The sequence below is a fragment of the Stenella coeruleoalba genome (assembly GCF_951394435.1).
Source record: "Stenella coeruleoalba genome assembly, chromosome: 8".
Lineage (NCBI taxonomy): Eukaryota > Metazoa > Chordata > Mammalia > Artiodactyla > Delphinidae > Stenella > Stenella coeruleoalba.
In genome coordinates, this window is record NC_137154.1 from 3,472,839 (window position 1) to 3,500,206 (window position 27,368).

The window sequence follows — 27,368 nt, forward strand, 5'->3', positions numbered from 1 at the left end:
AAAAAATGTTGACGGATGTTCACAGACCAGGATGACGTGTTTTTAAAAAGCAAAACTTGCTGCTTCTAAAGGGGCCTCAGCTCTGGGTCAGCAGTGGGCTGGCATCTCCAGGACGACAGTTGGCCGTGGCTGGCAGCGGCGCCTCCTTCAGGCCACACAATGCACTGCAGGTCTCTCTGTACCAAGGCAACTCCTTTATCACCACCAGTCGCTTAGAGAAACATTTATCCAAACCCAGACCTGACTAAAGTGGGGAGACAAAAAAACCCCGAGGGTAGGGTGTTTCATGGGAACAAGCACGCCTGCTGTGTATGTTTCGTCCACTCCTTCTTGCGGCCCCGCCTGGCCCCGAGGGCTCTGAGCTTGAGGACTCCGAGTGGGGGGCCAGGGTGCCGGTGAGCCTGGCAAGTTGAGGTTTCCGGGCAGGGGGCTGCCTCGGGGGGCGGCTCCTGAGCACAGCAGGAGGAAATGAGTCTGCGGCCGGCCGAGGCCGTGGTCCAACGGGCTGAGACAGGTGACAACAGAAAACGGGGCTGCTGAGGTGGGAGACGGATGGGCCAGCGAGGGCTTTCCACGGCCTGGGGCTGAGCCGGGCTTCCAGGTCCCGCAGTGCCTTTATGTCCGGGCCGACGGTCCTCTGTGCGATCCCCACCCCAGAACCGTGGGCTCCTGTTGCAAAAGTGCAGAACCCGGACGCCGCTCCGGCCCGCAGGATCACCTCTTCTGGAGCCTTGACCCTCCAAGCTATTCAGACACACACTGCACTCCAGGATAAGAATCATTGCTCTGACGACCTCGAGGTACAAGGGGCTGATGCTGTTTGGGACAAATCTTGGCTTCGCTTATGAAAATCTCGCGGGGGGAGATGCCTCATTTCCATCGGCCTTCTTCAAGGCATCACTGCTGTCCCAGGAGACGCTAAGCCCCGTTTCCAAGCACACGTCAGGGAGGTGTTTAGACGCGCCTGTCAACTCTCAGCACCCGGGAGCCGAGCTCAGGCAGAGTTCCTCACTCGGAAGGCTCTGAAGAATGAGCATGAGGGCAGGAAGCATGCTGGTCTGGAGTCAAAGGTCCGGGACGGCGACGCTGGAGCCGGTTCCCACGTGCGCACGCGGCTGGGTCACTGCAGCCACTCACCACGCCCCCCCCCCCCCCCCAGGGCCAAGCAGGGCAGTCGCGGCGCCTGTGCTTTGTGGCAGAGCTTCCTCCAGACACCCCTGGCGCCGTGGGTGCAGGTCATGGGGGCCACTGGGGCCCTCTGTCCCCTCAGGGCCCTGCACGGATCACAGGAGGAATACAAAAGCCTCTTCAAGGAAAGGTTACCGTGGAGGAGGCCATAAACAAACCCAGATTATGCTCCAGCTGACCAGGCAGGAACCAGGAAGGGAGCAGCCAGTCCGTAAGGACTGGGAATGATCGAGGAGCCGCGATCAGAAACCCTGAGGATACGATCCAAGCCCTGCTCGTGGTGGGAACGACAACGCCCACCAGGGCCGCGGAGGGCCGGTGGCAGCGTGGCGCCCTGGTGCTCCCTTCCACCCTGGGGGGCTGCAGGCTCTGGGTGCTGCTACAGGACACGGCCACGGCTCTGCCAGGCACAGATGCCAAAGCAAACTCTGGCCGCCGTGGACACGCCTGGGGCCTCCGGGCGCCTGAGAATCGGGCCTTTGTAAGCAACAAGTGGCGGGAGGCGACGCGCTTTTCTTCACGGCCGCTGGGCATGGGCTCAGGATTCCCAAGGACTGTCCAGGGAGCGCCTGGTGGGATGACCGTCTGCCCCATGCAGGCCTCAGGCGTGCACCTCACGGAGGTGTGCCGGGAGGGGCCGAGGGCTTGAGCGCTCCACTTCCAGTTCAGCTCCGCTAACCACCTGGCCTCAGTCTCCCCATCTGGAAAATGGGACCGAGGATTTGCCCCAGCTTCCCCACGAGGCTCCTGGGGGGACTCAACAGCTGAAAGCCCCAGAGAAAGTTCAATGTCAGGCACAGCTCTCTGGGGTCGTCCTCAGAGCAGGGCGGGGTACGCTTCCGAGAGCCCTGGGTTCCGCGTCACCTTGATCTCGAGGCGGGGATTTGCAAACACGGCCTGTGGCCCAAATCAGTGCATGGCTGGTGTTGTTGGATGACCCACGAGAAAAGAATATAGCTCTTGCATTTTCAAGTGTGAGTGAAAAAAGCGTGAGAAACTTAGCCTTTCGGTGAGAATTCTGCACATCACTTCAGTCCACAGAGACAAAAACGTTTACTCTCCGGCCGTTCATGGAAACGTGAGCCGGGCTCTGACTCAGTGCAGCAGCAAACCCACTGCTTTGGACTGCTGTCCCCCCACGGCCCTGTGGCCACGGCCCTCCCGGCTACGTAGGGGTGTGGTGTGAGGAGCGAAGGCTCGCTCCAAGGCCACAGATGAGGCAGAATCAGGGAGCCAGAAGGGACTTCACAGGGCCAGTGAGTTCTGAGGCCTTAAAATCCTTTAAAATCATAAACGAAGTCTAGGACGGAGGACATCTGTTTGCCGGGTCTTTGCTGACTGTCTGGGTCGTCCAGATAGGAAGGAGAGACTAAAGTGTCAAAACACAGGGCGATGACCTCTGTACTGCAGCTGGGCTTAGACGTCCCTCCTGGTGGAGCAGCGAGCGTGCCTGGACCCTCTCTAAGCCTGGGGCCGGCAGGTGACATCACGGAGCCCAGAGCACAAACGTGAACCAGGTGAAATCACCGATATCTGAGCGCGTCTGAATCGTGAGAACGGCGATTGCATCCGGTTCAACCCGAGAGGCTGCACCGTGTAAAGCCGGACTCCAGGCTTCTCGGGGGGCGGGGGTGGATGGTGGAGAATCAGTGGGCCTGGCATCATCAGCGGGTGGGGGCCGCACCATGGGGCCCAGCACGGGCCAAGGAGCCCCTGGCTGGGGATGCAATGGTCTCAGGGGCGTTTTCAACAAGGGCGACCCAATGCCAAGGGCGAGAGAAGGTTTTGGAAGGAGTGACGAAGCCCCTGCATTTTTGCAAGATTATATTTGGGCTACAAAAGCCCAACCCAGACTTCTCTGGTGGCGCAGTGGTTAAGAATCCGCCTGCCAATGCAGGGCACACGGGTTCGAGCCCTGGTCCGGGAAGATCCCACGTGCCGCGGAGCAACTAACCCTGTGCGCCACAACTACAGAGCCTGTGCTCTGGAGCCCGCGAGCCACAACTACTGAGCCTGCACACCTAGAGCCTGTGCTCTGCAACAAGAAAAGCCACCACGATGAGCAACCCGTGCACCGCAACGAAGAGTAGCCCCCGCTCGCCACACCTAGAGAAAGCCCGTGCGCAGCAACGAAGACCCAACGTAGCAAAAAATAAATAAAAATAAATAAATTTATTTAAAAAAAAAAGCCCAACCCAAAGATCTATCTCGCTGGTGTGCAAACCTTATTTTGGTAAAATGACAGATAACATCCCTAACACACAATTCAATCTTGTTTGTTCTAGGAACCAGCACAGAACTAGCACAGGTGCTGTTGTAACTAAAATTGTGTTCAATAGGAGATAAAACAAATATATTTTGCAATTTTCCATCTCATTTCAAGATAAAATCCCAATAAAGACTTTTTTGTTTTCACCCTGAAAATTGGGTTCTGGATTAAGTTGATTCCCTTTAAGATACGATGAGAATCGTCCTTGCTGGTGGGGGCTAGCTGTGGCAAAGGCGTGCATGGGGCTCTGAGCCCTGCCTACTAGATCCCTCCACTCCTGGACAGACGGGCACCCACATATGCTTAAATGCCTCTGGTGACGGGGAGCTCACCACTCCACAAGGATGTCGGTTCCACTTTTGACACCTTTGACTATTCGAAAGTTAGTCCTTATGCTGGTGTTAAACGTCCCCCAACCCCAAGCCCCTCTTCCACGTGGATGAGGAGCGCCTTAGTGACTCGGGGTTAAAAAGCCCAGGCTGCTCTCGGCCCTGACCCAACAGGCAGGTGACACGATGCTCTTCCTTCATTGCTGGGAGGGGGCTCCCTCCTTCCTTTACTCTTCTGTGAACGTTAAATGACTAAACGATACCCTCTGTAGGAAGGCACTGCTGAGCAGCTACTATGAGCTGGTCTGGCTCTGTGCTCTGGGGCCACGCAGACAGCCGGGGAGGGGCAGGGGTGCTGAGGGCCACCAGAGGGAATGTACCTTGTGGGCCTCCTGGAGCAGCACACCGGGGAGCAGCTCTGATATCCGAGCCACGAGCTCCTTCCCAAGTGTTCTCCGCAGCCCACACATCTCAGGAGTTGGCAGTTCGGGGTGGGGTGGAGAGGGGCCTGGAGGCCCTGCATCCTCACCCCCCGCCCCATCTCTGACCCTGTCCCCAGGGCAGGTGCAGTGAGGAGCCCGGGACCCCACTTTGCTAGCTCTGCCTCTGGCTTCCGGGGAGCTTCCCAAAGCCCAGTATGTCCTCCAACCCCAGCGCCCAGGGCACTCACCGATGTCCTTGGCTCTGACGGCCACCGGCCTTCGGAGCTCGGTGATGAACTTCTTGGCGTCCAGGCGTATCTCAATGATGTTGTTCAGCAGCGCAAAGAGTGGGGCCAGCGGGAAGGACGCAACGAACAGGGTGACAAAGCCGAACTGGATGACTGCAGAGAGGAGGGGACGGCGGTCAGCATGCACTGTCCCTGTCCCGGGATGGCAGGACCCCCGCCCCACGCCCCCGGGTCGGATGGGCCCTGCCTCCCATGTGTAAGAGGGGATCTCGGACACGCCCAGGCCGGGAGGGAGCTGTGGGCAAGGTTCCAAGTTTTGCTCTGGACCTGAGTCTTGTCTCTTGAATAAAGGCCGTGTACTCACTTATCATATGTCTGATCTTAAAAATCACCAGTTACGGGAAAAAGGTGCCCGTGAGCACAAAGGCCCAGCCTCAGTCACCCTGTGTGCGGGCCGGGACGGTGCCCTCGTGCTTCCTAGGACCTGGCGGGCCCGCGAGCATCACTGCGTCTCCAACAGCCCCCAGTGCCCCCCTCCGTCGGGCCCCGGGGAGCCGGTCGGGGACCGCCGCCCACTGTCTGGACAATCTCGCCCCTCTGCCTCCCTCCCTCACTGTCCCTCCTTCTGCTCATCATGGGCCGGCGGGGCAGGTCGGGGAGAGGGTGCTGAACGGAAGTGAGTGGAGGAAGCTGGCTCAGGGACTGCACAGCTGGACCTCGCCCAAGGGCGCTCGGTGCCAGGCGGGAAACAGGGAAGCCGGCAGAATGTGGCCCCGGGCCCAGCGGGCTGAGCGTGACCACTGTTAGCGCGGCGGGGTGCCTGGAGGCTCTGTGTGATCCCTTGTCCCAGAGCCACGTCCCTGGCCCCTCACGTGCCCCACGGGGGCTCCGCGCGATGCTTCTGTGCATGCTGGCCTCGCCTGAAGGCTCTGGAGATGATGGACGGGATGGAGGCCACTGGATAAGCTCGGCGTTGGGGCCAGGGGGCTGCTGAGCCCCGAGGCTGCGGGTTCCCCGACTCCCGAGTGACACTGCCTCCCCTTGCAGGGACAGCAGTGGGGAGAGCAGCAGGAGACGCGGCTGGGTCCTGCCCACTGGGCCTTTTCTTCCACCTACCCCATCCCAGCCCGAGTCGGCCTGGAGGAGACGCCAGGCACAGGGTGGCTGCTCCGTGGGGGGGCCGGAGGCGCCTCCCCCAGGAATTTCATTTCACTAAACCCCAGAGGATCCAGGACTCTCCAGCCACCATAAAGATTAAAATCTGGGGACTTCCCTGGTGGCATTCCCAGGCGGTTAAGAATCCGCCTGCCAATGCGGGGGACATGGGTTCGAGCCCTGGTCCGGGAAGATCCCACATGCCGCGGAGCAGCTAAGCCCGTGCGCCACAACTACTAAGCCCACGCGCTGCAACTACTGAAGCCCGCACGTCTAGAGCCGGTGTTCCACAAGAGAAGCACCCGCTCGCCGCAACTAGAGAAAGCCTGCGCGCAGCAACGAAGACCCAACGCAGCCAAAAAAAAATAAATAAATAAACTTAAAAAAAAGTTAAAATCTGGGGAAACGACCGACTGCAGTCTCTCAGCGGATCATAGGCTGCTGTTCTCGGTGTCCGTCCGCCCACGGGGTCAGGCAGTGGAGACCCTCCTCCCAGGCCCCACGATGAGCATTAACAGCCGGGCAGAGGGCAGGCCTGGGGAGGCGGCACCCGCAGGGCGGGGAGCTGCCCGTCTGCCTCCGGTTCAGCCTGGATTTGATTCCGGGACGATGTCACCCAGACGCCACACCATCTCCTTGTCTTAAGTCTCAGAGTGTTACGGCACTGGCGTCCGGGAAGCTGGGAGTGACTTACTGGGACCAACTCTGCCAACAGAGGGAGGGACGCACCCACGGTACAATTAAACAGAACCGCTCCTGAAACCCAAGGCCACCCCACCCCTGACCAGCCCACCCTGCAGACCAGTCCCTGGCTGGTTTGCCCAGGTGCCTGTTAAAACGCAGAGTCCTGGGTCCCACTCCGTGCAGACCAGGATTGGGCCTGGGAACCAGCATTAAATTTTTTTTTTTTTGCTGCACTGTGAGGCTTGAGGAATCTTAGTTCTCCGGCCAGGGATCAAACCCGGGGCGCCGGCTGTGGAAGCCCAGAGTCTTAACCACTGGACCGCCAGGGAAGTCCCCCAGCATTTAAGATAAGCTGTCCATGGCGGTTAGGGGGCACGACACTGGGACCCCGTGCGTAAGTGTCAGCCTTCACTCATCCATTCATTCAGGGAGCACACATTGAGCACCCACTGTATACCTGGACCTGTGCTAGGGGCAGGGGGTACAGCAGTGAAGAAAAAAGACCTGCTTTCATGGGGCTTTGATTCTACGGGAGAGGCAGATGGTGGAGGAGTGAGAAAGGGTTGGGGGCTAAAGATATCAGCTGTGGTGAGAACCAGAAAGCAGGGGGAGAGGCTGCCCCTTTTAAACCCTGCGGTGGGGAAGACCCTCTGGTGGGGGACATTCTGAGCAGAGCCCTGCAGGAAGGGAGAGAGGGAGTGACGCTCATACCAGGGGAAAGCGTTACGGGCAGGGCACAGCCAGCGCAAAGGCCCCTTGGCAGGAGTGACCTCTGTGAGTTTGGGTAACAGCAAGGAGGCCAGCGTGGCCCAAGTGGAGGGAGAGGTCGGAGGTGGGGTCGGGGAGGCTCCAGGTGGCTGCCACGCAGGCCACACCTGGCCTGTCCCCTCTCTCTCTCGCCCCACTCCTGGGAGTCATGTGCCGCCTCTGGGCATCCTCCCATCCAGCGGCACAGCTGCAGGTGACACGGCTGAGTCCTGGGTGTGTCCCGCTCCGTGCAGGGACCGCAGCGAGCCCCCGGCGGCCAGCTGGCCCTTTTCCGTCCTGCCCCGTCTCCCAGGACAGGATTCTCCCGTCACTTACTCATCTCCATGTACTCCGGGGTGAGGCCCGCGAAGGGCTCCAGCGTGTAATCCACCTCGTACCGCTGCTTCTTCTTCACGTACTCGTCGTGGTCAGAGGGGCTCTGGTGCCTCAGCCTCAGGTAACGGATGAACTTCTTCATTTTCCTGAAAGACACACGACGTCACCTCGGTTGGGTTTCCAGGGAGGTGGGCTCGGGGGTCTGGCGCCTCCAAGCTGTTTTTCCAATTCTCTGAGCCCTCGCGCGTTCTCAGTCCTGAACTAACATCTTGGCGATGACCCCTCTGTTGATGATTTCCTTTGCCGTTTTCCCCAGGGGCAGGGGGCAAGCATCACTGCTCCGTTTGTGACATGAGGAAACGGAGGCCAGGGAGGGCCCCTCAGGTGTCAGGGGTCTGGCCGGCCCCAAGCAGACTTGGCTGCCTTGGACCATGGAGGCTGGCACGTGGGTTTGGGGCCACCTGTGGGTATCCTGCATCCTCAGCCAGTTGGGAGCAGGGGTCATCCTGGCCTCGTCCCTGGCCTCGTCCACTAGGGGTGGCTACTGCCCATCTTCCTCCCGTGTCCTCACCACCTCCCTGTTTCCGGCGCCCCCACCCTGGTCCAGGCCCCGTGTCACCCAGACTACTGCAAGGGCCTCCCGAGCGCCCCAAGGCCCCGATCTCCCCCTTGCTCCGCCGTGACCTGAAGCGGATGCTACTCACGGGATGCCGATCTCAAACAGGTTGTTCTGAATCAGCTGCTTCCCCAGCATAATGATGCTCAGCTGGATACACAGCTCCATCAGGCAGCCCCCCGGGGCGCACTGCGGCACAGAGAACGGGCGTCAGCCCCCGCCCCCGCCCCGCCTACCGGGAGAGACCACCCCAGCTCCCAGCGAGGGGAGGTCGGCCCTCGTGTCCTCCACATCGAACCCCCGGAACCTTGGAATGGAACCTTATTTGGAAATAGGGTCTTTGCAGATGTGACCGAGTTAAGATGAGGTCGCGCTGGCATAGGGCGGACCCTGCTCCGATTGCCGGTGTCCTGATAAGAGGAGGAAACACACACAGGCACACTGAGGGGAGGAGGCCCCGTGAAGACGAGGCAGAGATTGGAGAGGCCCATCGATGCGCAGGGCGAGGCCAAGGATCGCCCGCGGCCGCCAGAGCTGGGAGAGAGGCCTGGAGGAACCCTCCCTGGAACCTTCGGAGCGAGCGTAGCCCTGCGGACACCTTGAGTTTGGACTTCTGGCCTCTGGACCCATAAGAGAATAAATCGCTGCTGTTTTAAGCGACCCGGTCTGTGGTATCTTGTCACAGCAGCTCCGGGAAGCGAGTACAACCCGGCCAACAGGCTCTCGGGGCTGCAGCAAGGCTCAGAGCGGAGCACACTGCCAGGGAGTAGGCAGCGGCGGGGCTGGGTCTCAGGGCTGCTCCTGCCCCAGGGCCACGCAGGCTAGGGCCGTGCAGCTGGGCAGCCGCGGGGTGAGGGAGCCGGCCACCCCTCGGAGGCCTAATGCCCTGTGGGTTTGTACCGGGGGCCGGGCAGGCTGTCAGAAGCTTAACTTGTCCAAGTGAAGGGAACTCAAGGGACACTGGGTGACACTCTGGGGCACAGCTCACTCCTCTCTGAGTCCTGAGCAAAACTTTATATACCATTACCAAAGAATTTATCTGGGACAGCCATCAATCTCATTAAAAAAAAACAAAGACGTCCTCCGCTTTATTCTACTCCACAAAGGCATTTCCCCAACTTCTCCAACCATTAAAGCTCTTAACAGGGTGTCAGCTATGTAAATGATGTGTTGTATAGCGGGGCAGCACGTCGTGGGCTTCTTGCAAACATCCCTCACTGCGGAGGAGGCCTATGTCCTGGGATGTCCAGGGGTCGGCATTTAGGTGGCTGAACTTCTAGACTGTGCCCCAGGCAGCCAGATGACCCTGTACCTGAAGCCCACCCCAATCCTCCCCACCCTGTTTCACAGAATCTTTATCAAGAAGACCCTGATAAAAAAGAGCCTTCTTTTCCGATATGCTGAATTATTCTGGAAGTTGGAAATTTGGACTGGTTTCCCGGAGACCTGAAGCCTGGCTTGGTCTGACGGAGCTGACGGAGCAAGTCTGGGGGCCAGGACTCAGCGGCAGAAGGCAACTGGACGACTCACCAGACCTGGAGTGGCCGGAATCGCTGAGCAGAAGCCCAAGGTCACCAGCATGCCGCTTGGCGGGGAGAGAGGTGGGCATTTCAATGTTAAAGAAAAGGAAGCGTAGCTGAGTCCTGTTTTTGCCTCACTAATTCATCTTAACAAAGAGAAAAACATTCAAGGTCTTACAGAAAAAGAAAAAAAAAAAAAAAAAGCGGGTGTAACTTTTTGGCTTCCATGACCCTGAAGAGACGTTCTCCTTTTAGGGTAATCCTACATGGACAGGCCAAAGGAGCTCGAAGCCCCATCCCTGCAGCTGGAGAACAGAGCAGGGGTCTCTCAGGGCAGGGAACCGTCAGGTTTGCTGTGAGGACGGAACCAAGAAAGCGGAGCAGCGCGTACGATCTCGTTACCTCTTCCATCCGGAAAGAACGGAAAATGTACACGTAGTCGCCTGGGCGTCCGACAAACCTGCAACAATTGGGGGTCATTCAGAGAGGGGAGAGCGGGCTCGGGGAGACCCCCAGGTGGGGACTGGGCCGTGTCATGATTCCCCAGGTCAGAGCCTCCGGTGTCTCACAGGCTCTTCCCTCCGCCCGTGTCACTGACTAAGAATCAACCACAGGGGTTTTCTGTTGGTCGAACATGTGATTCCCAAACCAACAGGTGGGTAAGAAAACACAGCTGCAACAGGAAACCAAGAGGCTGAAGGGCAGATAGAGGGGAGGAGCCCAGGAAGGGAAGAAGGTACAGCAGCCTAAGGGCAGAGGGCGCTACCCGCCATGGCAGGGTCACGGAACCACGCTGGGGACTGTGGACCGGCTGGGGTGCAGGTGGTCCCTGAGGCCGCCTCTCAGCCTCCTATGGGATGAGGGAGTAGGGGGCCTCTGAGAGCCTGCTCCGATGTGGGTGCTCTCAGCGGGGCCTGGGCACCTCGGCCCAGCTCCAGGACCCCAGGGTGGAGTGGTACTTATAAATCACATCATGCCAAGGAAGGTGACTTCGGAAGGGGTTCTGGGATCAGCCCTGCCAGCGTCTAGGCGGAGGGGTGGTGGGGAGTCTTGGTGGGTGGGCCACAGGCCCCGATAAACCCAGGACGGCTCCAGAGGGTCAGGGCATGGGGTTCACACCCCACCAGCCTGGAACACCAGCGGCTGCCCTTCCCATATCTTCCCCTGCAGCCCTCATCCCCCGCGCTGGGGGAACCCCTGGAACACCAGCGGCTGCCCTTCCCATATCTTCCCCTGCAGCCCTCATCCCCCGCGCTGGGGGAACCCCTGGAGCTCCTGCAGCCCTCATCCCCCGCCCTGGGGGAACCCCTGGAACACCAGCAGCTGCCCTTCCCATATCTTCCCCTGCAGCCCTCACCCCCTGCGCTGGGGGAACCCCTGGAACACCAGCGGCTGCCCTTCCCATATCTTCTCCTGCAGCCCTCACCCCCCGCACTGGGGGAACCCTGGAGCTCCTGCAGCCCTCATCCCCCATGCTGGGGGAACCCCTGGAGCTTGCCCCCGGGATCCCTGCTTCCCAGGGTTCTGTTCCCTGAGCTCCTCAATGTCTAGGGTCCCTGCTTCCCGGGTCCCTGCTGCTTGGGGTCCCTGTTCCCTGGGGTCCCTGCTTCCCAGGGTCCTTATCCCCTGGGCTCCCCGATGTCTAGGGTTCCTGCTTCCCAGGGTCCCTGCTGCCTGGCGTCCCCAACGTCTAGGGTCCCTGCTTCCCAGGGGACCCTGCTCCCTGGGGGCCCAGCGGGAGCCAGGCCTCTCCCCAAACTCGGCGGCAGTGGGAGCCACACTGACTGCTCTGCGCTGGGCCCAGGTGCCTCCCACCTGAAGAGAGATGAGGGAGGGGAGCCTTCTACTGGACTGCGGAAAAGCAGTGTGTTTCAGTCACTGAAGAAGCCCCTACCGGCCTTTGAAGAATGCCACGTAAAAGATGGGGGTGTAGGAATTCACGAACTTCAGCAGGAAAGCCTTGAAGATCAGCCTCTCCTCGAAGCTCTTCTCCGTCTTTGGAACCTCTAGAAGGAGTGAGACACGCGCTGCTGAGCCACTGCTCCGGGCCAGGCTGACCACTTCCCTCAGCTGTCACAGCAGTGAGGCTCAGAGAGGGTGAGTGACAAGCCCAAGGCCCCACAGCCGGAGGGAGGCGACCTGGGGCCGCCTGGCTCCAGGGCTTGGCCGGGGCACTCACCGATCTTGGTGAGCCACCTGGCTATGCAGCCGTACACCTCGTCCAGGAGGATGATGACCACCAAGTTGATGATGACCGCCGTGGCCGTGACAGTGACCCGGATGTTGGACCGCACGGAGGGGGAGGAGTTCATGGCTAAGGCGGCGGCCGTAGAGATTCTGTAGATGATGACGCCGAGGACGATGGCGAAGGTCACTGCGATCTGCGGAGGGAGGAGGGGATGCTCTTGGCTGGGTCCCCTTGGGCCCATCGGAACCTCCCCCGGCTCCCTGGGCCCAGCTGTCCCCCCACCCAGGAGCACTTCCGCTGCAAAACCAAGATGGGTGTTTCTTGTCACCCACCAAATGCCATGGGCTTTATGGGTGCTCACTTCACAGATGAATGAGTGGCTAGGTTCTGTTTTATAGAAGAGGAGACATGTTCAGAGAGGTTGCGGCAGCAGGCCAGGTCACCCAGCGCGTGAACTGGGATTTTCCAGGTGTGCCTACCAAGCTTGGAGGGCAAGGCTCTGCCACTCGCTATGGGGCATTGTGACGTCTCGCCCACTGTCCCCGACACGACTTAGGGTCGCTGCAAACCCAGAAGCTGCCTGGCTTGTGTGACGACAGGCTGACTACAGGGGGGGCTTCCCCCCAGCCTGGATGACCCTGAGTGGAAACAGTGACGTTCTCCATGCTATTGCAAGAGGTGGGTGGGGCGTGGTCTGGTCCCACCGGCAACGCTGCAGGCCTGGCTGGGACAGACGGATGGGGTCCCTTCTCCCAACCTCGCCAGGAGCCACCCACACCCTTCGGCTTGTCCCTGGGAACGAGACCCTCATCTTGCCCAAACCACTGTGGGACCAGAACATTCCCTAAAACTTGGACTGGCGGTCGCTTGAGAGGCCGGGCTAAGCTAGGATGAAAAGTCTGTTCTGTGTGGAGCCGTGTGTCTGCCTGGGCTCGTCTTCCTTACCCTCCAAGGCCCTGACTCGCCCTGGAAGACCTTGTCCTCACTCTGTCCTGTCCTAACAGTGAGGATGCCTGCGAATCCCAGTGCCGAGGGGACACTGAATGGCGGGCAGCTGTGCAGGGCTGTCACCCGAGCCCGACTACACGGCACCCTCTGTGTGTCCAGGGTCCTGGGCATGCCACTCCCGCTGAGGCTGTGCAGGGCGGCCCAGCCCTGCCAGAACGGCCCCTCGAGGCTCCCGGGACAGCCCTGGAGGGGCACTGAGCCATGCTGTGTGCCTCTGATTGCAGCTTGGAAGGGCTGTGGCTGCTTCACCCCCGAGGGAGGCCACAGCGACGGGCATCTCCCAGGAAGCTCTTACTGTAAATTTCGGGCCAGTAACTCTGTAGCTGTCCATATCTGCGGGCGACTGAACGGTGACCACACATGCCCGGGGAATGTCCCGATGAAGTGGGGGGGCCCTGTGGTGAGGTGTGGGTACCTCTCCCCGCCAGCTGCTAGCTCCCAGCTCCTGGAATGCAGGCTTTCCTGGGAAAATCTCTCGCTCCTGCCAAGAGGCCCCTCCCAGGGGAAGGCACCGCCCTGGGCTCTGGAACGTCCCTCCTGCCTGCGTGTGGAGGTGCGGACGGGCGCCAGGCCTGCAGGGTGACTCAGCAAGGTGTCATGGGGGTGCACCGGCCTTTCCCTGTCAGAGGGCCGGTGTACCCCCATGACAAGCTCTATAGCTGTGTCCCCTCCTGGGTGCAATGCCCCCTCTGGAAGGAAAGGGCTGTGAGGGCCAGGGTTTGGCCACTGTGTTCATACGAGCATCTCCAGGGTCGGAGCACGGGGGCACCTTGTAGGTGCTCGACTGCTATTTTTTCGGAGAACGAAGCTCCCGAGTGCAGGACAAAACCGGTTCATCGGTGATGGGGTCCCCAGGACCTCAAGGGCCAGCCAGTTCCCTAACCCGCTGTCCCACCTTTGCGGCAGTGACAATGTGCCCATTTCCCCGCCTCTCTGCAGACAGGGGGGGCCAGGTGCAAGCAGAGGTGTGGGCAGGCCTTCTGGGAAAGCACATTCAAAGAGGGGCTGCCTCCGCTGGCCTCTGTCTCTTTCCCCTTCCTCCTGCCTGGAAAGTGGAGGTGATATTGGAGGTGGGGCAGCCATGTTGTGACCAAGAGGGACACAGGCACAGGACAGGTGTGCAGAAGGCCAGAGAAACCTGACGGAGGTGCCGGACCAGCCCTCCACTGCCCACCATCTTGATCCTTATTACGAGAGAAACTCAAAACCCCCTGAAGACTATTCAAGGAAGTGACCCGTACCATGAGGGCTCTTGCCCGAACTTGCCGTGGCGCAGAAGGGCCCACAGCCTCCCACCTCCTGTCACGCCCTCGCTGGACCTTTTGTGCTGACATCGCTTCTTCTCTGCCAGGAGGGGCTGAGCCTTGGTGTCTCAGTCTTCCATTTCCCGCACCCCGTCCCCCGTCGGGTGAGCCCCGTGGATGCTCCAGGCAGGGACCACGTCATCCTACATCACCCCGCCAGCACTCCTGTGCTATTTGGGGAGTGTGCTCCAGGACCCTCAAAACACGGCTGGGCCCACTGCCACCCAGTCATCCTGACAGCCCAACGGCCCTCCCCCCACCCCCCAGTGGCTCCCAATCTGTGGTCTTGGGGGTCCCCACCACACATTTCTTTACCTCAGAGAGGTCCTTCTTGCCGTGTGAGAGAGTGTTAGGGGAAACGGAGTCCTCCCTCTGCTTCCAACTATTCAGGTTAGGGGGCCTCAGATGCCACCCCCAGTGGAAGACCAAGGCAAGCCCACCTGTGTGTCTCCAAGTTCATACGGAAGGGCGGGGGGTGTCTCAGGGCAGACTGTCTGCCTGGCCTCTGGCCTGGGGAGGGGGTGAGACCTCTGGCCTCCATTTCCTCAGCAGCAGGAGGGGGACAGGCAGGTGTGAGGCCCTCAGGCCACTGGGCACAGCCCAGCCCTTGGTACACAGCGGCCATGCGGATGACCTTGATAGCAAGGTCATCGCTACAGTGACCACAGGTGGCCCTGACCCATTGTGGGGGGAATGAAAGCACGGCTAGCATGGGTCTGAGGCCTTCCAGGGATGCAGCCCAATTAACTGGGGATTAAAAGTCCCTAATAGAGCCGGTCACAGTGTTGGCAATTCATTCAAATCAGCAGTGTCCGGATGAACCTGGCGTCACCGGCCCTCCGTCACCTGAGTGGCATCGTCCTGATTTTTGTCCTGTGTGTTCTTCACTTACTGGTTTTCTTCAAAAGCCCTCCGTTTTGTCTTAAATAATACCTGCGAACTCCTAGGTTTGAATGACTAGTTACTTATATGCGTCACTCTCAGAACGAAAGATGTGTGTCAGGGACCAAAGGGAACCACCGCACGGGCCCCAGGGCTTGGGAAGCCCCCTGGGGGTCACTGCAGAACCCTGGCCCCTCCCCAGTTTAGGGGGCTGGTGGAATCCCCCCACCACCCTGCCTAGCCTGGGATGAACACAACTGCCACGAGGATGGCTGGCCCCATCCAGGTGAGCACCGCACACCTTGGTACACCTCCCTCCTTTACCTCCCAGAGCTCACCATGAAGATGATGGAGACCAAATTGGTGAAGTAGGCTGGGAACCGGTCTTTCCAGGTCAGCTTCACCTTGTCTGTCTGCAACATGAACAGGGCTGGGTCAGCGGTGGGGACCATCCCAGCGGAAAGATGTGTGTGTGCACATATGTATGGGAGTGAACAACTTGGACAACAGAAACACGGTTAAAAAAAATGATGATGAGCGAATGCAAACATCTGGCATCCGGGGCCTTATTCCGATGAAATGCTGCTACGAAATGATAGAAATAATAGTTGTCTAAAAAAGTGAGTCCTCTGTGTACGGGGCGTGATGGTGCCAGAGGCTTTTCTAAATTGGATGATCAGACCCCCGTCTGGGAGAAGCCTGGACTCCTTTTCGTGGCTGAAGGTCTCATTTCCAAGGCCAGAAGATCTAAGCTGTTTTCCTTCGCCACCCAGACCATAATAGTAATTTTCCTTTGCAGAGCAAGTTGAAACAAGCCACCAGCGCTCTAAGTTCAAACGCTGCCCGCCACGTAGCAACGGCGGAGAGCGGGGACACGTGGTCCGAAGGCTCTGGCACAGGGACAGCAGGGTCTGGAGGGACCTGAAGTGGACGCTCGTTGCTAACCTGGGATGTTTCAAGAATGGGGTGGATTTTGAACGGGAAAAATGCATGGACGAGGTCAAAGAATGCTGGCAGGCATGACACCCGAGGCCACGCGTTCCAGGGCAGGTGGCATGCGTGTTAATGAGACCAGGGGCCACTGGCAGGCAGCTGTGACAGGCACGCTTCACAAGCTCCAGAGACAGCCGAGCTCCCCCCACAAACCCACCACAGCCATGCAGAGACACCTCAACACACGCCACAGCCCGTGGGTCCCGAAGGAAGGCAAAGCAACGTGGGTGTGAATGTTAAAAGGATAATACAGCAGTCAGAGTCGGTTGAGGAAAACACAGTGGACTTCGGTCATCTGCAAACACTCAAGCCTCGCGACGGCCCGACGCGACATGTACCAGTTTCACCCCCGCCATGGCTGTCTTAACCCTCTGCCTCCATTTGTTTGCTGGCTCCTCTGGAAGGTGCCGGCGCTTCTGGGGCGGGTGGAGGAAACAAGAGAGCACCGTGGGGTGAGACCGCCACCCAGGCTCCCATCGGCCCCCTGGGCAGCCAGCACATCCTTGGCTGTGCCGGTGGCTGGGGCTGATTCAGGCTCTGGGCATCTTAAACCCATCAGAGATGGCAGAGACCCACATTCTAAAAGAAAGGCTGCCACAAAGGTAATGGAAATGAAAACTCCAGCCTGGAAGCTCGGTGGGCTCCACGGGGCCCCTCTCACCAGACGGTGGCCGTAATTCAGACGGTGCATCTTATGCAAAGGCGAGGATGACCCTGAGCATTTTACGCCAACGTGAAGGAAGCCACACTCGGAATCCTAACACGGCAATGAAGGGGTGCATCTTTTCTTTCCTAAACAAATTCGGTACCATAGCTGGGGGAAAAATTAAAACCACAAAGTTGGGAGCCAGGGAAATGGAGGGGAAAATCAAGAGAGGGTGTGGCCCCACGGAGGCATTCAGGGCCTGGCGTCACCATCAGAGGCTGGCAGAAGTGAACCCCGACCTTTGTTGCTCTTGTGATCAAAGAGCTCGGGTCAGTGACCGGGAATCTGACATGGCTGCCCAGGCCCGGCACTCGGGCTTGGTCGAGCCCCTGACTCGGGCCACTGAGCCCTTTTTTCCTTAGGAAGGAATGAAATCCCATCCACGTTCACGCTACGAGGGGCCACCGTAAAGCCGTGGGGCGGACTGTCGGGGGGCGAGGATGCTGCACTGCACGCGGGTTGTGGTGGCTCACCATGGGGGCCTGGGGGCTTCAGAGCAGCGGCGACCACGCCTCTCCCTTTAGGAGAGGGGACGCAGCCCATGGGGGGCTGTTGGAGCCCTTGGTTCAAGGCCACAGGGCGGCCGCGCTGAAGGCAACGTGCTCGGGACATGCGTTCTGATGTGTTAAGTTAAAAGGCCAGTCTCCTCATTTGGGGTGAGGACTCACGCTTTTGTGGTTATTTTCTCTGCACCCTCGGTCCCTCTCAGACTCTGAGTTCAGGGAAGTGCACCCGCTTTCTGGCTGCAGGAGGACTGAGCCGGGCTTTTTGCTCTGTTACGGGAACTGGGGCCCGAGAGGGGGTTTTGCTGCACCCACTTTGCCCCCCAGAGGGGACTTTTGATAATTAGGACCCCCAGCCACTCTGTACCAGCAAACTCTGTCCATGGGACACAATGACAAGAGAAGATCGATGCAGGGGTTTGCTCTGGTCACTCCCAGAGGCCGAGGGTGCAGATGTGACGCAGAACACCGGGATCTGGGAAGAGTGTCCTGCAATCGTTCCCCATCCCTTCAAGACCTGACTTTCCAGCCTCAGTGAGAGGTGGACAAGGGCCCGGGGCTCTGTGCTTGTCCCATGTCATATAAAAAACCTCCGTTAAAAAATAACCAAGCACCCCCAGAGGTTTGTGAGAATTCAGGCTGCAAACACGACTGCCAATTTGAATGAGAGGTTTTGAGGAAAAAGAAAGGCATTTGTTATAAAAAAAAAAAAAAAAAGGTGACGGCTTCAGGAACATCACAAAAGCACTTCTCTCTCTCATTCTCACGGTCTGTGAGTGAGACAAGGAACTGGCCAGCAGCTCAGGGACCCTGTTGGGCAAACCCTTCCAACCATCATTCAATGTAGAACTGGAGGGCTGGACATAATGACCACCCAGAGCAAAAAAGCTGCAAAGCTACTCGGTTCTTGATGTTGAAATGTTGGCCGAAGTTTGAGATCACCCTCAGGATAGATCAAAAAGGTAGGTCTCTACTCTAGCAAGTTTGACAAATCGGCCCCTTGCTTGCTTTATAAATAAAGTTTTATTGGAACACAGCCAGACCCATTTGTTTACCTGTTGTCTATGACTGTTTTTATCCTACAATGGCAGAGGTGAGTTGCTATGACAGAGGCCTGCAGGGTCTAAAATATTTACTATCTGGCCCTGTCTGGGGGCCGGCCCCCCAACTACACAGTGTTTGCCGATCCCTGGTCTGAAATGTTGATGCATGTAGAATGTTTTACTGCTGGGAAAGCCAACTGGCAGCGGCCACCATACCTCTTTGCTTTTGGATTCTTTCCTAAGAGACTTCTCCAAAACTCTGGCCTCATATTCGGCTCTGGGATGATCCTGCGAAAGAAACCAAGTCAGCGGGGAGCCTTTGTTAATTTTGTGAGTTTGAGACCCTCAACAGGAGCGCGCATGGCAAAATCAGCCCAGACATTCCCTTGGACACCCTTTGGGGCCAGTTCCTAGCTGGCTGTTTGTACCATTTCCAATTTAGAACTCATTGTATGCAGTTCACCCAGGATTCTCCACCTTGTGGGGAAGCCTAGCCCACTGGGAAGGCCACAGAATCGGGCTCTGTGTCCTGCAGGCAGGTCAGTCTGCACCAGGCTGCAGCCCATCCTGCAGGCCACTCACTCTGAACACCCAGCCATGAACTGGCCCCTGAGGATATCCCATCTGGAGCCGTGGGGGTCAGAAGAGACGGCAGGAAGTGTCAGCAAAGCGGGGGCAGACCAGAGGCACCAGACCTCGGGGGAGCCCAGAGCAGATCAGCGAAGGGCACTGGAACAGAAGAACAGGGGTTAAGAGAGACCCAGAGGTGGGGGAGGAAACGGAGACCCCTGCCCGCCACGGAAGAGCTGCAGGGAACCACTCAGCAGAAACAGACGGATCAGGTGTGTGAGAAGGTCCCTCTCCCAGGGAGACAGGCTACCGGAAGACAGAGGAGTGACAAAAAATTCCAAACCTTGACAGCCTCCTTCCGGGAACCAGAAACGTAAAACAAAAACAAAAAGATTTCATTACTTGCGTTGTTTTTTTAAGAAACAGGCTACGTCTGCTAAAGATGATATACTTAAGAACCTGGATGAAGGTAGTTAGACGTGGGTGCATGAGGAGGACCCACTAAAGGCTGACGCTACTTTAGGGGGACCGTGTGTTGCTGCTTCTGCAGGTCACATGGTCTAGGTAATTCCCGAGGGAGTGCTGGGCTGAATTGTCTTAGACTCAGGGAAGGAACACACAGGCCAGAGGACTGGGTACGGGCTTCCTTCTGCTCCGAGAGCGGACACCTGGGGTCATGTCGTGGAGAGGGGGCCCCTTCGTGTCGGGTGATTAACCCCAGAAGAGGCCCTGGCCAGCCGTGGGAGGCTTGCTTTCGGGGACTCATTCAGGGTCACTGGGGACCCGTGCCCAGTGGCTCTGATCGCCACCCCACCATCTAGGGTCTGAGCCCTCAGGTTGAAGAGTTCACGGGACGGGTCCCCAAGGGATCGAACTGCCCCAACCCCAGGGACATCATGAAAAGGGATGTTCTAAATCTACTTCCAAAATAACAAGACAACACTCTGCTTTTTATTCTATTTGAATCTTTAGAACACGCTCTGGCAGACAGGCGACCCAGGGCCTGTCATGGCGGATGGAGTTCCACGCCTGTCTCTGCCCCTAAGGAGCCGCGTGTCTCTCTTTGCATCAGCCTCGGTCCCGCCATTTGTGAAACAGGACGATGAGACCCACTGGGGAAGAGGTTGAACCCGGAGGTGGGAGATGGGTTAAGGGACACCTGCTGGTGCCAGGCCCTGCTTGAAGTGCTTTATATCTGCTGACCCAGGGAGACCCCCTCAAACCCTACTCCTCCACCCCTGTTTGAGAGGTGAGGACACTGAGGCACAGAAAGGTTAAGCAACTTGCCCCAGGTCACACAGCGAGGGTGGTGCAAGGACAGCCTGGTCCCAGAGGCCGTCTCGTCTCCACTAAGCTGGTGCCTCTTCCAGCAAACTAGCACCTTGTCTGTTGACAATACAGAGCCTGCACAGGGCATTCTCAGCTACACATTCGGCTGAAAAGTGATCCAGTCTTCGAGGGAGTGCGTGTGTGGGGCAATATAATAATAGGGATGTTTAGAAAGATGATGGAAGAGATTTTCACACCACAGTGAGAATGGGTGAGCAGTTTCTCTTTCAAAAAACTGAGCGAAAGATTTCATAACATGAAGCCGTGGTCATTGTGGCCACACCTAATGGCTCTGCTATTTGGGAGGTCTTGTTCCTTTTTATTCCCACGCATATCACGGGGATTCTGGCTGGAGCTGGTAATTCGGGATGGGGCAGTGGCAAAGTTTCTCCTGAGCAACCCCGGGGAGGGGTGTCCGCCCGCCATCGCGGTGCCCATTCGATCCCGAATGCCCCTCTCTTTGGTGCACGCAGATGCCCAGTACGTGGCTGCCCTCTATTAGCGAAGGATCTGCCCCACTTCTCAGCCATGCCCGACTGCAGGCCAAGAGCTGGCTCTGAGGATCGTAGGTTTGGCACCCGGGGCAAAGCCTCACGGCTGCCTCTGGGGACTCAGGCTCATGGGTGGCGGTGATCGCCTCCCCAGACCCGCGGTGCTGCCCCCAGACAGGATGAGGTCAGCATGGTGAGCCTTGGCCTGAGTCCCCAGCCACGCTGCTGGGTGGTGCGTCCATGTGAGCATGGAGACCAAAAACACTAGAACAGACATCATACGGTTGCCCCGGCAACTGCGGGGGATTCAAACAGCAGGGATGGGAACTGAGAGGCAGGCAGGGAGCAGCCTCGCCTGGGCTTTAGGACCAGGGCTTCCGCGTGAGCCTCCCAGAAGCAACAGGGTGGGGGGCCGGGGGGGACACGCGGGGGGGGGCCGGGGCGCAGGCGCCAAGCCCACTCACCTCCTCCTCCTCGAAGCCTGTGAGGTCCCAGCGGTAATTGAGCCGCATCTGTTTCCGCTTCCAGTGCTCCATGAAGGTGGCGGCTGCGGGTAGGGAGGAAAGCCAGGAAGTTAGGGGCTCAGAGGCCCCACGACCTCAGATGCCATGAAAGCATTCTCCCCTTCCGCACCATCCGGTAAGTGAGGGCGACAAGTGCTGGACGAAGAACTTCACATGAATTAAACTGTTCAGCTCTCCCACTGACCCCCGAGGCAGGGATCATCTACTGCTCATTTAAAAAAAAAAACTTATTTATTTGGTTTATTTATTTATCTGGGTCTTAGTTGCAGCAGGCGGACTCCTTAGTTACAGCACGTGGGCTCCTTAGTTGCGGCTCGCCGGCTCCTTAGTTGTGGCATACGAACTCTTAGTTGCAGCTTGCCTGTGGGATCTAGTTCCCTGGGCAGGGATCGAACCCGGGCCCCCTACACTGGGAGCACAGAGTCTTATCCACTGCACCACCAGGGAAGTCCCTATTGCTTACTTTACAGTTGAAGAAACTGAGGCACAGGGAAACCGAGTCCCAGACAAGGTTGTTCTGCCAGCCGGTGAGGGGCTGGGCAGGCTGGTCCCAGAGCTCTTGCTCTTAACCATCCTGCTCCATCGATCTTGGGGACCCCAAGTCACAGGTGGGGTCAGAAAGAGTGAAAAGGGAGCCAAGGTCACTCACTCAAGTTTCAAACCCCTGCAGGTGGCCTGACTTTAGAGCTGCACTCTTAGCTGCTACATCCTGCTTTGTGTTCCCAACAGACTAAGCATATTTCAAATGCCACCTCCTCCAGGAAGCCTCCAATCATCCCCCTCAGTGTCAGGAAAGAAACCAACTCCTCTTGGGACCTCTCCTGCTCATGCTGTTCATGCCACCTTCCATTGTGATCCCTGTCCCATGTCTCGTGGCCCTTCTGGGGTGTGGGGCAGGGATGGGGCCTTGTCATCTGGGTCCCCCATGGAGAGCCCAGTGTCAGGCACAAACAGGTGCCTCAAGAGAGCTCACTGAATGAATGAATGGCTTTTATGAGTAGACACTTGCAAATGGAGATACCACTGACTGAAACATTTATCATTAATTCTTCCCACCCACAAGGGAAAATCAGCAGAGGCTGAAGGTTGGAGTGGTGATAAGGGTGGCCATAAAGCTAACCAGAGCTCCGGATTCTTGAGCTGCTATGTGCCAGGCACTGTTGAAAGAGCTATCACGTGAAGTATTAATCTCATTTAAACCTCATAGTAATCATAGGAGGGAGCTGCTATAATTCTCCTCATTTTACAGGTGAGAAAACTGAGGCTCGGCGGAATTAAATGGCTTATCTGATAAGTGGCAGTGTCAAGATGGACATTCAATGAGGACTTCAGTGCAAATTCTCCAATGTCATCCTTCACCAGGAACGAATACAGGCGTTGCACCTGGCAAGAGATGGGTCTGAATCTGACTCCCCTCCTGGTTCAGAGAACATGCCCAGCTCCCCATTAAGGCGAGGTGAGAACAGGGCCTCCGAGCTTGCACAGATCTGCGCATAACGGGTATCTGCCCATCAAGTATTAGCCACGGTACCAACCAGGTCCAGCCAGGAAACGGGAACCTCTTAGGTCTTTCGGACTGGGGTAATTTAATCCTGGGACTTGGCCACATAGACAATGGAAGAGCTGAGAAGACAAGCAGCGGATGGTGAGACCCCCCAGAGATTAGCGATAGCAGGAAGCTGCTGCCTATCGAGGGGTGGTGGGACCATGGGAGGTGGTGTCCCCAGAGCCAGAAACTGGAGCTGCCCAGAAGAAGCTAGGATCATGGAGGAAGGGCTTTCTGGAGGGAGGTAGAGCCAGGGAGAAGGCAAAACCGTTGCCAGAGGTGCCCCAGGAAGCAGAGGAAGAGGAGGAGAAATACCCTGACTTCTCTCCCGCCTTCTGAGCCCCCCCCATCAGGGCTTCCCATTGGCTGAGCCTTCCAGGAAATGGAACAGCAAGGGAGCCTGGGAAATGTAGTTCCCTGTGATACAAATGTACTCTCAGCAGACACATAGGGCTGGTGGGGCAGGCCCATCTGCAGCCTGCACCGCCTCCTAAGAAGGAAGGTGTGAGGATGCTTCCTCCTGTCTCTTTCAACGTGTCCCTGGGTCACTGTAGTGGAGGCCCTTGGCTGGGGCCCATTCCCACACCGCCACCAGTTCTGGAAGGCCTGTCTCTCCTTCACTGTGTTCTGACAGCTGTCTCTCTCCGGCCTCCTCTGCCTGCCCACAGCAAGGCCTCCTTTGAGACCTTGGGCTGAATGGGGGAGGAGGGCTGGCTCCATGCACAGCAGGGAAGCTGGCCTGTTAACCTTCCCTGTCTCAGCCTCCCCATGTCTCCCCATTCCTAGGCTCACCGACCCACACCTCTACCTCCTGGACCTCCCCCTCCCTCCACTCACCAGCCTGCAGTGTGATAACTGTTACCTTTTAATGAGGACTCAGCCTGCACCAGGCCCTGTGCTAGTGAGTTAGCGACACCAGTTACACAAAACCTCAAAACAACGCCATGCGGTAGGAGTGATTTCCACTCACTCTTGCAAATGAGGACAGAGACTCAGAGGATTAAATGCTCTGCCCAAGGTCAACTTCAGGTTAGCAGCAGGAGTGGGATTTGAACCGAATTCTATTTGACCCCAGAGTCGACACTTAACCACCGTACTTGACCGACGTTCTGCACAGATATTTGATTTTCTTTACGGGAATGACAACTATGGTCGTAATAAGTCTGACGATTACAGCAAAACTTGTATTGCCATGTTATGGATGAGGAACTGGAGGCACAGAGAGGTTAAGTAATTTGTCCAAGGTCACACAGCTAGGCAGCTGGTATTTAAACCCAGGCATCCTTGCTCTAGAATTTTACTGTTAAATGTCTTAAGATAGATACAAGGGCCCTCTCCCAGGGGTATCTGTAGGTTGACCAGCACCGAGACTGGACCTGAGGTCACACCCTGGAGGCCAAGGAGTGGAGATAGTACATAGACAAGGCTTGTTGTGCTCGGCTATGTTTAAGAAATGCAGGCATTTTATATAAAATCATGAGTTTCCTGCTTCTCCTTTAAAAATCAGAAACTGTGGCACCAGGAGGCTGGAGCTGAGGAGTGTCAATCCATTTGTCAAGGTTTGGGCGTGCCTTCTCTGCTGGGCCACAGACCCCACCATGCCCTATTGCCTGGGCTCTCGGGCCCCGAGTTTGCCACGCCTTTGCTCTGCAGCAAAGGGGCGGAGCTGTGACGTTCAGGCTTAGCCAGTAGGACAGGCGATGGGAAGGCTCATGCTGAGCTGGGGGCAGTCCTGAGGTCTCAGCTCAGAATCAGGCATCTTGAGCAGCGTGAAAACTCACCTGCTACTGGACTGGGCGGAGGCAGGAAGAAAACCGAGGGCCCCTCCTTTGCAGCTGTGCTCCTGCAGCCCTCCCTCTCTATACCAGCCATGTGGACAGCAGTGGGTCCTGCCAGGTTCCCATCCCTTCCCTTCAAGGTACCCAATAATAGTTCTCCTGGCTGACGTGCCAACTACATCACACAGACGTAACGCGGTGTCTACCTGGTGTCAGGTGCTGGGTATGCTTGGGGCATCTCCTTTCATCCCACCCGCAAGCCCTCAGCGCAGAGATAACGCACTCCTTCACACCGATGGGTAAACTGAGACCCTGAGGAGTCAGGTGACTGGTTAATATACAGCAGAAACCTCGATCCAGGACTTCTGACCCCAAGATCGACTGGGGTTAGGGGTGTGGCTTCCCACCCACATGAGGACAAGCTGTGGGCCAAACCCGGTCCAGGGTACAAAAGACATGAAGAGATGGCCTTGACCCCAGCAGCCATACGAGGGGGCCAAGGAGACAAGACCATCCCCCCAAAATTCAGAGCCCAGAGGGCAGTGCAGCAGAAATCGCAGGTAGTGAAGAGGGAACCCAGGCCAGGGCGCAAGCAGGTGTTTGAGCTTCTCCCTTCAAACACTTGTTTTAATGACACAGTGTTAGACAAACACATTCCTGTAGAGGAGCCCAGAGGCAGCAGGTGAGCGATGGACCCTGGATCTACCATGGCTCGAAGCAGGTATGAGCTTGGGCATGGGCCCGTGCCCCCCCCACCTGCCTGCCAGACTCAGTCTCCACGTGTGTACAATGGGCTTGATAACAGTGCCCGCTGTGGGGCGTACGGTGAGGCGTCCATAAGCCGATGTGCCGCGGAGCCCAGGGCAGGGCCCCCCCGTGGCAAGGGGCTCGACGGAGGAGCGGTCCCACGACCCGGCTCACCTGAAGGATCTCCATCGCTTCTCATTAAGTGGCTGACGATAGAACAAAACATATGGTTGGTTCCATTTATACAAAGCACCCAGAATACCTACAGATAAATCCATCATAGAGGCCGAAAGCAGACTGGTGGTTGCCAGGGGTGGGCACAGGGGGAAAGGGACAGACTGTTAAATGGGCGCCAGGTTGCCACCTGGGAGGATGGTGGTCATGATGGCAGGACACGGTGAGTGCCACCGAACTGTGCACTTAAGACAGTTAATTTATGTAAATTTCACGTGAGTTAACAAAAAAAAGAATCACAGAACAATGGGTACAGATTGTGCTTATGGGCTTCAGTGCCCCTGCTGTAGGCTGGAGCTACAGAGAAAATGGACCAGGACACACCCGCGTGGTTACGGTGGGGAAGGGGCAGTCTGTCCATTTCCCCCCACCCCGGATTTCTTAGAGTGTGGGCTGTATCGGAAGCCCCACCGCAGGGGGCTTGCTGAAATACAGATTCCTGGGCACCACGCTGAGCTGGAATCTCCGTTCTGGACAAGCTCTGCGCGTGGCACAGTCCACACAGGCGTCGTCCACACAGGCGTCTGGACGCACTGACCTACTCACCGTCTGCCCTTTCCTTCCGTCCATCTCTCTATCCATCAGATGAGCTGCTGGTCTACCCCCCACAGGACCCCGGGCCTCTGCTTCGGCTCTCCTCCCAGGCTGCATCCCACCCTACCTCCCTCGGGCCCAAACTGCTTTCACTCCCAGGCCTAACCCCAATTTCCCTAATTCCGGTTGCTTCCTGGGCTGGCTGCTGCCCCCCCCCCCAACCTTTCTGAGCTTTCACCCTCCCCTGAAACGCTGTTGCTGACCCTGTGGCACGATCTTGGACGTGTCATTAGACGCTCCCGGTTCGGCCGTCCCGTGGTCTTTTGTGCCCGTTGGAACCTCACAGGCTCTCAGGCCTGCCGTGGGAATCTCACAGGCCACGGAGGGAAGGCTCTGATGGATGCTGGGGCGCTTCTGCGGCTGCCCGGAGAACAGCCCCGTCTCCCTGGTGAGGTCCAAGCTCCTTATGGGCCGGGGTCTTGTCTCCCAAACCTGTACCAGGCACTCTTGAGCCGCTGAGGCCCCGGGGGGCAGGCAGGGCCGCACCCTCCTTAAAACAAGACCCCTGAGAGCAGAGACCAGCTTCTCAAACCTCTGGCTCTTGACAGTCCGACATCTGCTCAGCACAGACTCCTTTCTCTGAATGTGGAGATCGGAGATGCATGGCCTCGGGCTGCAGGAACCGGACAAGAGAGTGACCTGAAACTGAGCGGGGCCCTGTGGGGCTTCCCGGCATGGAGGTCCTTTTTGTCCCCCATTTCTTATAGGCAAGACTGCAGCCCCCATGACCATCCCTGAATTCCGAAGGGTGGATTCAAACAGCTGCTAATCAATGGAGAAGAAGCCAAGCAACCGCCCGAAGCAAGATTAAAGGGACCAGAGAAACTCATCGAGATCAGGAGACGACCGCTGGCCTTCCCTGGTGGTCCAGAGGTTGAGAATCCGCCTGCCAATGCAGGGGACGCGTGTTCGAGCCCTGGTCGGGGAACTAAGATCCCACACGCAGTGGGGCAACTAAGCCCGCGCGTGGCAACTACTGAGCTCCGCGCCTCAACTAGAGAGAAGACGGCGCACCGCCATGAGGATCCCGCATGCCGCAACTGACGCCCGACACAGCCAAAACTAAAATAAATGAAAACATCGGGAGACGACCACCTGAGATGAGATTAAGGGACGGCAGGCCCTGCTCGCCACACCCTAATCTTGTCAGAGAACCCCCCCGCCCCCGCCCTTTGAACCGCCCTTCATCAAATCCTCTGCGGGGGGACACACACAGTTTTTCAAGGCAGAACCGGTGTGTCCCCCTTTGCCTGGCAAAGCAATAAAGCTCTCCTTTTCTACTTCACCCAAAACTCTGTCTCCGAGATTTGATTCGGCACTGGGCCACAGAGAGGCCGAGCTTTCGGTCACAGACCCACCTGTCGGCCCACAGGGGAGACAGGGCTCCCGCACAAAGGCCCCCCGCCCTTCACTT

The 27,368-nt window shown here is 57.8% G+C and overlaps 1 protein-coding gene across 6 annotated transcripts in view; it reads right to left on the bottom strand.

Annotated features, from left to right (window-relative positions):
- ANO1 (anoctamin 1) overlaps positions 1-27,368 on the bottom strand; it is a 161,508-nt gene that overhangs the window by 12,623 nt on the left and 121,517 nt on the right. For 3 of the 6 annotated variants that reach the window (XM_079929143.1, XM_079929141.1, XM_079929145.1), the window contains 10 exons: positions 20,996-21,078; positions 18,358-18,429; positions 16,228-16,305; positions 15,235-15,309; positions 11,694-11,895; positions 11,409-11,520; positions 9,917-9,974; positions 8,083-8,183; positions 7,379-7,524; positions 4,457-4,609 (listed from right to left, as the gene is read on the bottom strand). In XM_079929143.1, the coding sequence (XP_079785269.1) occupies positions 4,457-4,609; positions 7,379-7,524; positions 8,083-8,183; positions 9,917-9,974; positions 11,409-11,520; positions 11,694-11,895; positions 15,235-15,309; positions 16,228-16,305; positions 18,358-18,429; positions 20,996-21,078 (1,080 nt within the window). The remainder of the gene's footprint in view (positions 1-4,456; positions 4,610-7,378; positions 7,525-8,082; positions 8,184-9,916; positions 9,975-11,408; positions 11,521-11,693; positions 11,896-15,234; positions 15,310-16,227; positions 16,306-18,357; positions 18,430-20,995; positions 21,079-27,368) is intronic. The other 3 variants (XM_079929146.1, XM_079929144.1, XM_079929142.1) reach the window with 2 other exon arrangements.